Here is a 12,450-nt window from a genome sequence, read left to right as displayed (position 1 = left end):
TCTTCCCAGATCCCTTCTACTGGCTACTGATGACAACTACAGTAGAATTAGTAAAGACATAGACTTTAATACATTTAGTAGCCTTTTAAGGGTCACCAGGCTATTAATTTTGTACTATAAACTAACACAGACATCTCTCTGGAAAAATATATAGATAATATAGATCTACCCAAAATCACAATTCCTCTCTTTCAGTATCTTTGCTTGTTTTATGCATTTACTAATGAGATGTGTGTATTATAAGCTTGTTCCATTTTTAATAATTGATTTAATAAGATTACTGTTGCATTTGTTGCTATTGTTACCATTATTATTATTTTGTGTTTGGATTGTTTTTCAGACCACGCTGGTTACCAGTCGCTGCCTGGGCAACCGTAATAATGATTCTCTTTTTTGGTGTCCTGCTCTTCACTTACTTCACATATGTAAAATCATTTCGGGCACTCAGTGTTGACCCTCTGATGTCATTTGATCAAGACGTATCACATGCTGGGAAAAAACAATGATTCATTTCTTTTACTAACATTTTATGCAATACTGTAATATTTTTCATTGGATTTTAGTGTTCTTCTTTAAATGCAAGTATAAAATGCTTTTCCATGAAATTCTTGTACCCCAATCAATTATTTTTTCCCATGAGATACTACATAATTCAATCTTGATGTCCCCTGTTTGTGGTTGTGTGTTTTAAAGTGTACTTTCAGCTTACATTTCCTAACTATAGAATCTTCTTTCAAGCTTCTTATTGTATTATACATTTGGTTCCTCCAAAATGGGCAGATGAGCTAAAACAAGGGATAGGACTCTCATGACAGATAGCAAGTTAACTTCTATACACCTTTACAAAGTTTCTACATGGAATGCTGTCAAGATGAACAGTGCTGTTTGGAAGAAAGAAAAAAAGCCCAGTACAGTGCATCAAATGGCAAAACCACTGAAATCATTGCTATTTGACTCACTTAAGTCTGCATAGGATTGGGTGGCAAGTCTGCCATGTAGAAATCTTTTTAGAGGTGTTATATTTTTGCAATTCATGTCACATTTTTATCTAATCTACTGTGTAATCTAAGTTTATGTGTACTGTGATATTGTTTAAATTTATGGCATTTTACTGATTCTGAAAATAAATATTTTCCCATAAAAACTCCAAAAGACAACCCAATTGCTTACATAATTACACCGTTTCAACAGTGTTTTCTTTCAGCATTTAACATACAATGTGTATACTTGCTGTTTTGTTAATTTTAAGAGATTCTGTAATGTATTTGAGAAATGAAATGACAAAACCTTTAATGTGGAAACCATTAATTTAAGATGTACCAGCTAAGAACCATGCTCTGGTTACATCCCGTATAGACTACTGCAACACATTCTACATGGGGTTGCCTTTGAAGGCTGTTCGGAAACTTTAAATGCTCCAACGGGCGACAGCCAAATTGCTCACCAGAGCAGCATTCAGGGAGCACACAACTCTCCTGTTACACCAGCTCCACTGGCTGCCGGTTTGCTACCAATCACAATTCAAAGTGATCCCTTTAACCTATAAAGCGCTAAACGGTTCCGGCCTAGCTTACCTGTCCAAACATATCTCTCCCTATGAACCATCTAGGAGCTTAAGATCATCTGGGGATACCCTATTCTCAGTTCCGCCTTCTTCGCAGGCGCAACTGGCGGGGTCAAGGGACAGGGCCTTCTCAGTAGTAGCCCTTGGCTGTGGAACTCTCTCCCTAGGGATATTAGATCAGCCCCCTCCTTCTTGACCTTCTGTAAAAAAAGTGAAAATGTGACTATTTTTAAATATATATAATTTTTTATTAGAGTTATATATAAATACATGGAAAGTGGGAGAACAATATATAGAGGATAGTATAGTAGGAAGAAAAAAACACATAGTTGCTGTGTCTCTAGGGAAAAATGGAAAAGTAGAGGGGAGGATAGATGGGGGGGTTGAAGGAAGGGGGTGAAAGAAGGGAGAAGGAGAAAGGGTGACGGAGAAGAAAGGAGAGAAGAGAGCGGAAAGAAAAGAAGAAGAAAGAGAAGAGGAAAGAAAGTAGGGGAGGGTCCTGAGGAAAGGGGAGGGGGGTAGGTTGAGGTATAGTTAAAAAAAACTTCCATCTATTCGAGGAGGATTTTTGCAAATGTTTCCAGTCTTAATTCTGTGGTGCTTCTTCCTTCTTTTGTATATTCGTTGCTGTGATTTACTCTTGTTAGTAGATTATATCAATTTTCCATTTCCTGAGATAGTCTTTTACCGGGTCCCAATTTGTGGGTTTTTTTGGAATTCCATAATTTGGTGTTATCCAATAAGTCAGTTCGTCCATATTCATTATGTCCAGGATTTTATTAAACCAGTCTTCTCTTTGGGGAGTTTCTTTCTGTTTCCATTTCTTAGCGTATACAATGCGTGCCGCAGTAGTTAGATAATGGAATAGTTTTTCCTTATTTCTCTCACCCTCGAGGTCGATCATTTCTAATAGAAAGAGCTCTGGTTCTTTCTCTATTTGAATTTCTAAGATCTTTTGTATATCTTTTTGAATCATGGTCCAAAATCTTTTAGCTGTGGGGCAAGACCACCAAATGTGGAAAAAAGTCCCAATCTGGTGGTTGCACTTCCAGCATTTGTTCGATGCATTCTTGTAGCATTTTGAAATTATCTGGGGCGTTAGGTACCACTGATGGATCATTTTGATGAGGTTTTCTTTAAGTTCGTAAGAGTAAGTGTGGTTTATTCTTCGATTCCAGACCTTCTCCCATTTATTTAGTTCTATTTGGTGGCCTATGTTTTGTGCCCACTTAATCATTGAATCTTTTATATGTTCCGTTTCAGTGGCCCACTCTAATAGTTTTTTATATAATTTTGTAATCAATTTATTATTTGCCTTCATAATTCTATCCCAGAAGCCATTTTGGTCTGCGAATTCTGAGCCTTTGTCTATTTTGTAACAGTCGGCCAATTGTCTATAGTTCAGCCATGAGAGATTGGGGAATGTTTTTCTGATATTCTTTTCTTCCTTGAGTTTATACTTCCCTTCTGTCTTCTCTAGGATGTCTCGGTAGGTGGGCCAGTGTTGCCATCCTAATTCTCTCCTATGAAATGCTTCTAGCGAGGAAAGCCAGAGTGGGGTCTTGCTGTATAACCTTCTTTTATATCTCTCCCATATTTTCATAAACCCCGCTCTTATATAATGGTTGTTAAAGTTCTTTTCAATCTTTGTTTTATCATATAAAAGGTAGGCATGCCAGCCACTCCTGAGATCCGTGCCTTCTAAGGTCAGTAAGTTTTTGTTTGTTAGTAACGTCCAGTCCCTTATCCATGTGAGACAACAGGCTTCATAATAGCTCCTCAGGTCTGGAAGGCCAAGACCACCTCTTCTTTTGTCGTCTATAAGTGTGAGGCGTTTTATTCTGGCTTTTTTTCCTTGCCATATAAATTTAGAGATGGCTTTATTCCACTCCTTGAAGACATTGAAGTTTTTGATTACTGGTAGTGATTGGAAGAGGAATAGCATCTTGGGCAGAATGTTCATCTTTATAATTGAGATTCTCCCTAATAGGGACAGTTTCAGATTTTTCCAATTGTCTAGATCCTTCCTTACTTCTTTCCATTTATTTTCATAATTATTTTTTATCAATTGGGAATTTTTTGCTGTTAGTGTTATTCCTAGATAATGTATTTTCTCTGATACCTGGAATTCCGTTAGTTTGGAAAGCTCTTCTTTTCTCTTTTGAGACATGTTTTTAGTTAGTATCATCGTTTTCTTTTTATTTATTTTCAGGCCAGCTATGTTGGCGAATTCTTCGATTTTGGTTATCCATTTGGAGATTGTTTCTATGGGGTTGTTAATGATACACATTATATCGTTAGCGAATGCCCTTATTTTGTAGTTTTCTCTATTTATTTTAATGCCTCTTAAGTCGGGATCTTCCCTAATGGAATTTAGGAGAATTTCTAAACCTAATATGAATAATAAGGGCGACAATGGGCAGCCTTGCCTCGTACCTTTGCATATCTTTAAGGATCTAGATTCTTGTGCATTTATTATCATTTTGGCTTCTTGAGAATTGTAGATTGTATTGATGGCGTTGTTAAACTGGTATCCAAGGTCTAACTCTTTGATTAATAATTTTAGATAATCCCAGTTGAGATTATCAAACGCCTTTTCGGTGTCAAGACTTAATAGTGCTAGCTCTTCTTGGTTGTTTTTCTCATAGTATTCGATGGTATTTAGGACAATTCTAATGTTGTCTTTTAGTTGCCTATTAGGTAGAAAACCAGCTTGTTCCTCTTTCACCCAGTCTTTCAAAAATTGCTTTAGCCTTTCGGCGAGTATACTAGCAAAGATTTTATAGTCCACATTAAGGAGGGAAATAGGAGGGAAATAGGCCTGTAATTTTTTACATCCCTCGGATCTTGTTTCTCCTTGTGTAACATTGTAATGTAGGCTGATTTCCAAGTATCTGGTGGAGGATTTTGTTCGTTCAATATTCCATTCATAATTTTAAGAGGTGTGGTGATATCTCCTCTATCATTACTTTATAGTAAACCGCCGTAAATCCGTCCATCTTTTTGATCGCATTTTTGATTTCGTCCTCTGAAATCTCTTTGTTTAGGTTTAATCTTTGCTGCTCTGTAATCTTTTTTTTTTTTTCAAATAATCTTTATTCAGTTTTTCAGCATACATTTAAAATATAGTTTGTAGCCAAGGCTACCAAAAAGCGCTATAAAAGGTGTGTATGTCTTATCTCCGAAATATGAGGTGATATAGTGCATAGGATAGGAAAGGAAATATATAGAGATATAGTAAAAGAAGATTCAAAGCCCCGAAGCCCGTAGAAGAGAGGGAAAAAGAAAAAAAAAAAAAAAAGAATCTTGCTTTCAACTTCCCGGGGTTTTTCACAGGGTCTTCTCCATCATTCCTCTAGCCTCCTTCCCCTCTCCTTCCTCTCTCCTCGTATTCTTTCTTTTCTTCTTCCTTCCCTCCATCTCTTCCTCATTTACATCAGGATCTTTTTGTTCCTTTGTTTAAAGTAATCCATCACTACTTTCCAGTTTGTTTCCTTCATTTGTATCCCTTTACTTCTTGTTATTAGAAATGTGAGCCGGTCCATGTTTCTTACTTCCAAGATTTTTGTCAGCCTCTCGTTTTCGTCTGGCGTGTCTTCCTGTTTCCATCTTCTGGCATAAGTTATTCTTGCTGCTGTTGTTATCAGAAACAAGATCTTATCTGTATTCTTTTCTATTTTCATATCGTGCATCCCTAGGAGAAATAATTCTGGCTTCCAAGGTATTTTAATTTGTAGTATTTCTTGCAGTTCCTTTTGAACTTCCCTCCAAAAAATTTTCGCCTTTTTACAGGTCCACCATGTATGAAAGTACGAGCCTTCCTTTTCTTTACATTTCCAACACCTTGTGCTAGTGTCGCTATTGCTCTTCCCTAATTTTTTCGGCGTCATATACCATCTATGTGCCGTCTTAAGCCAATTTTCCTTCAGATCAATGGCATGGCAATATTTTAATTTTTCTCTCCAAATTTTTTCCCATTCCTCTTGCTTTATATTCCTTCCAATATTTTCGTTCCACCTTTTTTTGTAGTTTTTTTCTCCCTTTGTTTCCATTTTCCATTCCAGTAGCTTTTTGTATATCTTCGTTATCAGTTTCCTTTTTGACTCCATTATTTTGTCCCAGAAATTTTTATCCTGGTTAAAACCTATCTTTTTATCCTTCTTATATTTTTCTTTTATTGTCCAATATTCTAGCCATGATACTTTCTGCTCCACTGTATTTAATTCTTCTTGTGATTTTAGTGTTATCTCTCCTCTTTCCATTTTTAGTAAATCTTTATATTTTAGCCATTCATGCCAACCTGTGCATCTTCTTTGTCCCGCCTCTAGCGGGGATACCCACATCGGTGTTTTGTTATATAGTCTATTTTTATATTTTTCCCATATACTCAGAATTGCCGATCTTACGAAATGATTGCCAAAATTTTTTTCATTTTTTTTCCCTTTGTACCACACATATGTGTGCCAGCCTTCTCGCAAATCCGCTCCTTCCAATATTAATAATTTCTTCTTCTCTAATTTCGCCCAATCTTTAGCCCAAATTAAAGCGTTTGCTTCCAAGTATAGTTCCAAATCTGGTGCTGCCATTCCTCCTTTTTCCTTTTTTTCTGTTAAATTGTCAAAACTAATTCTCGGTTTTTTATTTTTCCAAATAAATTTCTTAATATCTTTATTCCAATCCTTTAAGATTTTTTTATTTCTTATTATTGGCAAATTCCGAAATAAGAAGATTAGTTTTGGCAATACTGCCATTTTCACTGTGGCTATCCTACCGAGAAGTGAGAGGTTGTAGTTCTTCCATTTTTCCAAGTCCTTCTTTATCTCCTTCCATTTTTCTATGTAATTGTTTTGTAGCAAGTGTAGGTTCCTTGACGTCAAAATTATCCCTAGATATTTTAGCTTATTTACTATTTGTATCCTCCATTGATTTTTTAATTCCTCTTGTTCCTTTTTCCCAATATTTTTAGTTATTGCCTTTGTTTTTTCCATGTTGATTTTAAATCCTGATACTTTGCCAAATTCCTTAATTATTCTTATCCATTCTCCTAGATTGTTCTTTGGATCCTCAATTACACATATTACGTCATCCGCATATGCGCGGATTTTAAATTCTTGACCTTGCACCTTTGCGCCTACCAAGGTTTTTTCCTCTCTTATCTTGTTTAACAATATTTCCAGCGTTAGAATGAAAATTAGAGGCGATAAGGGGCATCCCTGTCTCGTTCCTTTCTTTATATCAATGTACTCTGATTCTTTCCCATTCACTAAGATTTTTGCTTTTTGTTCTTCATATATGGCCTCGATTGCGTTTTGGAAATAAAAACCCAGATCCATTTCTCTCATTATAATTTTTAAAAAACTCCAATTTACATTATCAAAAGCTTTCTCCGCGTCTAGCGCGAGTAGCATTACTTTCTTTTGGTGATTATTTTCATAGAATTCAATCAGGTCCACAATCGTCCTCACATTTTCATTTTGATGCCTGTTGGGTAGGAAACCCACCTGTTCTTCCTTTATGTATTCGTTGAGTACCCATTTGAATCTTTCTGCCATAATCAAACTAAAGATCTTGTAATCTACGTTCAACAACGAGATTGGTCTGTAATTCTTTACTTGTTCTTCATCTGAGTTTTCTTTATGTATCAAGCATATATTCGCCTGCTTCCATGTTTCTGGGATTTCCTTGTAGATTCTTATTCTGTTCATCATTTCTTTTAGGTAAGGTGCCAATTCCTGTTGAAAGGTTTTATAATACATTGCCGACATTCCGTCTGGTCCCGGGGATTTATTTGGTTTTAATTTGTTTATCGCCTCTCTAATCTCTTTCTCTGAAATTTCCTTGTTTAAGCTTTCCCTTTGTTTTTCTGAAATTCTTTGGATCTTATGATTGGTTAGGTAGCGGTAGATCTCCTCTTCTTCTATATTTTCTTTCTGGTACAGTTTTTTATAGAATCCATGAAATTGTTCTCTTATCTCTTCTTCTTGGGTTATATTCCTCTCTTTATCTCTCAGTTTTGTAATATATGTTGTCTCCCTTCTTTTTCTTATTTTGTTTGCGAGCCATCTTCCCGGTTTATTCGCGTTCATAAAGAAATTCTGTCTCATGTATCTTAGCTCCTTCTCCCTTTCCTCTGTTTCTATAAATTCCCTCTGTTTATGTAGATGTTCTAATCTTAGTTTTGCCTCTTTATCCCTTGGGTTGGCCTTTAGTTTATCTTCTTCTTCTTTTATTTCTTTAAGTAGATTTTTCATTTTTCCATCTTTTTCTTTGTTCTTTCTTATTTTCTGCTGTATAAAGTTCCCTCTCATAACGGCTTTACTCGCCTCCCACAATGTGAAGATTTTCGTTTCTGGTCCATCATTGATGTCAAAATATTCTTTTAGCAACTTTCTATTTCTCTCTATATCTTCCTCTTTCTTTAATAGATTTTCGTCTAGCCTCCATCTTTTTGTCCTTTCTGTTATTTTTATCTCCAATTCCATCGCACAGTGATCCGAATTTGTCCTGGGTAAAATTTGTATTTTTGAGACGTTTATTTGCATTGATGATGTTATCCAAATCATGTCTATCCTGGACCAATTTTGGTGTCTCGGTGAGTAATACGTATAATCTTTCTTTCTCTCATTTCTACTTCTCCATATGTCTACCAGACACAGTTTCCGCTTCATCTCTATCATTGATTTTGGTAGGTCTCCCTTCTCATTATTTATTTTTTCCCCTTTTAATTTTGTTGTACTTCTATCTAGAGCCTTATTTAGAACGCCATTAAAGTCCCCTAGCATTATCATTTGTTCAGGTTCTTGTTCTTCTATACTCTTCCTCAACTTTCCTACAAATTTTGTCTTTGCATTGTTTGGAGCATATATATTACATATAAGTATTTTTCTGTTTTGTACCCAAATATTCACCCCCAGAAACCTTCCTTCTTCATCCCTAAAGGCTAATTCTGCCTTTATATTTTTATCTACATATGTAACCAGCCCCCTTTTTTTTTCCTGTATTGCTGCATAGAATGCTTGACCAAATTTTTTATATTCCAAATGTTTTGTGTGTCTGCTCATAACATGTGTTTCTTGGAACGCAATAATATGGAGTCCTTTTTTCTTTAATGCATTAAAAATTTTATTTCTCTTATTCGGGGAATTCATCCCGTTAACGTTGTTAGAGTGAATTCTTAGCTCACTCAACATGCTTTTCCTGCTTCCTCTCTCTCTCTTGTTTCCTGCTCTTCTCCTTCTATTACTTCTTCTTCTTCCTCCTCTCTTATTTCCTCCTCCTCTATTTCTTCCTCTTCTGAGTCACTTAAGTCCAGTACTCCCTCACCTTCCTCCGACATTCTTCTTAATTCTTCCTTTTCTTCCTGTTCTAAGCCTTCTTCTTCCATCGAGTCTGTGCGTTTTTTCTTCTTTGTTGTTCCCTTTGTATGTTCCCCTTTTTCTCTCTCATAATCCAGTTTTATTCTATTTAGGAATTCCTTTGCACTGTCTTCATTCTTTATCCAGACCCTTTGTTCTTTGTATGTCAACATCAGTCCTTCTTCTCTCTCCCATCTGAACCGTATCTTCTGTCTCTTTAGTTCTTCCGTCAGTGGAGCATACTTCCTTCTCCTTTTTAGCACTATTCCCGGGAATTCCTTAAGTATGACTATTTTCTTTCCTTTGTAGCAGATCCTTCTTCTATTGTTCATTCTCAGAATGTCATCTCTCACCGTCTTCTTCACAAAATGAACTATCACGTCTCGTGCCGTCCTGTTTCGTCTCGCATAACTAGTGTTTACTCTATAGATTCTGTCCGTCCGTTCTTGCATTAACTGTCCCGTGCACTCCATTAACTCTGCCAGAATTTCTATCACCTTTTCTCTTATGTTCTCATTCGCGTCCTCTTGAATATTCCTTATCCTTAGTTGAAATTCCATCTCTTTTGCTTCCATTTCTTCCTGTTTCACCTCCATTCTTGTATTTTTTATCTCAATATTCTTCATTTTTGTTTGCATTTCTTCTTGTCTGTTCTTCATGTCTTCTTCCCCTTTCTTCCGTTCTTTCATTTCTTGTTGCATCGTTAACATCTCTAGTTTTAATTTTCCAATTTCCTCTCTTATATCCCTTTTTAGGTCTGTCATCTGTTCTTGTGCGATTTTCTGATATATATCCTGTCTTTCTTTTATTGTTTGAACCTCGGTTTTCATCGTCTGTATTTCTGTCAACACTTCTGTCATCATTTCCTTCATCATTTCCTTTAAATTCATTTCCTCTGTCACTGACATTTTCCTTGGTGTCCCTTTTGCTTCTTTTCCCTCTTTCTCTCCTTTCTCTCCTTTCAGTTTATTGGCAGCCATCGTGAATTCCAATAGTCTCTTTATACCCCACCACTCTCTCATATGCCACTTTTATTTTCCTCTTTTATTGTCTGTGTTCCAATCCTTGGTATATTGGTATTTCTTTCCTTCTCCTTCTCCTTCTTTCTTCTGCTCCTTGTTCTCTGTCTATTAAGACAATTTAAATATGTATTGTAATTGTCCTTTTTTTTTAACCCCCTAATATTATTTTTATTTTATTTTATTTTATTTTTATTTTATTTTTATTTTATTTTATTTTATTTTTATTATTATTATTTATTTTTATTATTATTATTATTTATTATTTTTAATTATTTTCCTAATTTCCCGCTGTCTATTCTCGTCTTCTCTCCTTCCCCTTTCCCACTTACTTATTCTCTTTGATGTCTCTCTTGTTTTCGTTTCTCCTCTTCTCTCCTTTTCCACTCGCCTTGTATTTTTCCCTTTATTCTGCCGCTTTTTCTCTTCTTGCACGTCACTTCCGTCCTCTCTCTTAGTATTTGACCTTCTTCTTTTGACCTTCTTCCTGTTCCTCTAGTTCTCGCGGGATTACCTTCTCCTTTCTTTTCTCGCGATCTCTCTTCCTTCCCTCGCGTTATTCCTGGGTCTCCTTGATTCTCGCGAGACTTCCAGTGAAAACCGCGATGTTTCTGACGCTTTTTGATTTTTTTCCTTTTTCTTTCGTCACTTCCTCCCAGCCTCCACGTGTATCTCCCTCCACGTGTGTCCTCCTCTCCTCCTTCTCCCCTCCTTCTCCTCCTGCCTCCTCCTTTCCTTCCCTGCGCGTCCTCGTAGACAAAACAATCCACTCAAGGTCAGTCACCCCTTTTAATTTTTTTTCTCCTCCTTCTGGTACAATCTGGTGTTGTGTATTTATATAATTGGTGTTTCTTCTCTTCCCACTTTATTTCTCCAATTCCTTTATTCCTTAATTCCTTAATTTCTTTATTTCTCTGCTTCTTCTCTGTTTCTTTTGCAGCTCTCCTTACTCAACTCTCCTTATGCCTCCATATGTCTTACTTTGCCGCTCTCCTTTTACCCTACTGTTATCTTACTGTTTTCTTATCTTGTATTCTTTATGTCCTTTCTTCTTTATTTGTTCCCCTGCTCTCTTATATGTTTTTGTTATGTTATTAATACCAGAAGTTAGCGATGGTTAACATTGGTGTTCTTTAATTTGTCCCTTCCACCACCTGATTCTTCTTTCCTCTTTCCTTTTCCTTTCCCTTTCCTTTCGGAGAACCTTCTCCTCTGCTTCTCTTTTCTCCACCAGGAGAGCCTTGAGACCCCTTCCGACCCCTCCTTTCTCGCACTTTACTCTTATTTCTCCTTACCTCCTCCTCCTCCTCTCTTCTTTCGTTAAAAGTGCAGCCGGCAGGAGATTTGCGAGCTTTCGCCCGCCACGATCAGGGTGATCCGCCGTACCTGTGGGGTCATGTACCGGGCCCTTCAGGGATCTCCTCTTGAGGAGAAGACCCCCTTTTGGGCCATCGGTTGACCCCTTTGGTTTCGCTGTTCCCCCCAAATTCGATCCCGGGGGGGAAGGGAGCCACTGCTCTACCCAATCACCCGTCGTGCACACACAGATTGCAGAGCGCTCAGTGTGTGCTGCTCTTCGCCATTTCCCTGCACCGGAAGCTCTGTAATCTTTTGCAACTTTTGTTTATTCAAGAAGGATATAATGTCTTCTTTTTTTATATTATCTCTGGCATAGAGTTTTTGGTAGTATTTGTAAAATTGGCCTACTATGTCCTGTTCTTTAGTATAGTGTTTCCCCTCTGCTTCTATTTCCGTTATCATTTGTGTTTGTTTTTTCTGCCAGATTTTCTTGGCAAGCCACCTGCCTGGCTTGTTGGCATGTTGGAAGTCTCTTTGCTTTATGAATTTAAGTTGTTTGGCTAGTTGGTCTGTTTCTAATTTTTCTCTTTGAGAGGTCCATACTTTTAATTCTTGTTTTGTAGTCTTATCTAGGGGATTGTGTTTTAACTCTTCTTCTAGTCGGGAGATCTGGCGTGTTACATTGTCCATTCTTTGTTTTTTCAGTTTTAGTTTATATACATTTTGCTTAATAAAGTGGCCCCGCATCACTGCCTTGCTGGCCTACCAAACAATTTGTAAGGGAGTTTCTTTTGACATGTTTATTTGAAAGAATTCCTTTAGGAGTTCTTTGTTCTTGTTAATGTCCTCCTCTGATCTTAAAAGGTTATCGTTTAGTCTCCATCTAAAGGTCCTCTTCATTTCATTTAGCGTGAACTCTATTGGGCAGTGGTCTGATAGAGATCTTGGCAAGATTTTAATTTTGGTATTTTTATGAGTATTGTGTTGGATACCCAGACCATGTCAATCCTGGACCAGGATTGGTGGCGGTCAGATAGGAAGGTCAAGTCTTTATCATTAGGGTATGTTGTCCTCCATAAGTCATTTAAGTTTAAATCTTCCTTAAGATTTAGGAATGTTTTGGGGAGTTGGTTTGATTTGGGATCTGATTTTCTCTTTGGTGCTAGTTTATCTATTTTAGCATTAATTACCCCATTAAAATCGCCGACAATAA

The 12,450-nt window shown here is 36.8% G+C and overlaps 1 protein-coding gene across 1 annotated transcript in view; it reads left to right on the top strand.

Annotated features, from left to right (window-relative positions):
* CATSPERE (catsper channel auxiliary subunit epsilon) overlaps window positions 1-1,151 on the top strand; it is a 122,096-nt gene extending 120,945 nt beyond the window's left edge. The window contains exon 27 of the mRNA XM_067464150.1: window positions 341-1,151. Coding sequence (XP_067320251.1) covers window positions 341-506 — 166 coding nt within the window. The 3' untranslated portion in view covers window positions 507-1,151. The remainder of the gene's footprint in view (window positions 1-340) is intronic.
* The last annotated feature ends 11,299 nt before the right edge of the window (window positions 1,152-12,450 follow it).

The sequence above is a fragment of the Anolis sagrei genome, chromosome 1 (assembly GCF_037176765.1).
Source record: "Anolis sagrei isolate rAnoSag1 chromosome 1, rAnoSag1.mat, whole genome shotgun sequence".
Taxonomy (NCBI): Eukaryota; Metazoa; Chordata; class Lepidosauria; order Squamata; family Dactyloidae; genus Anolis; species Anolis sagrei.
The sequence above is the reverse complement of the archived record's forward strand: the minus strand, read 5'-3'. Positions and strand labels throughout refer to the sequence as shown.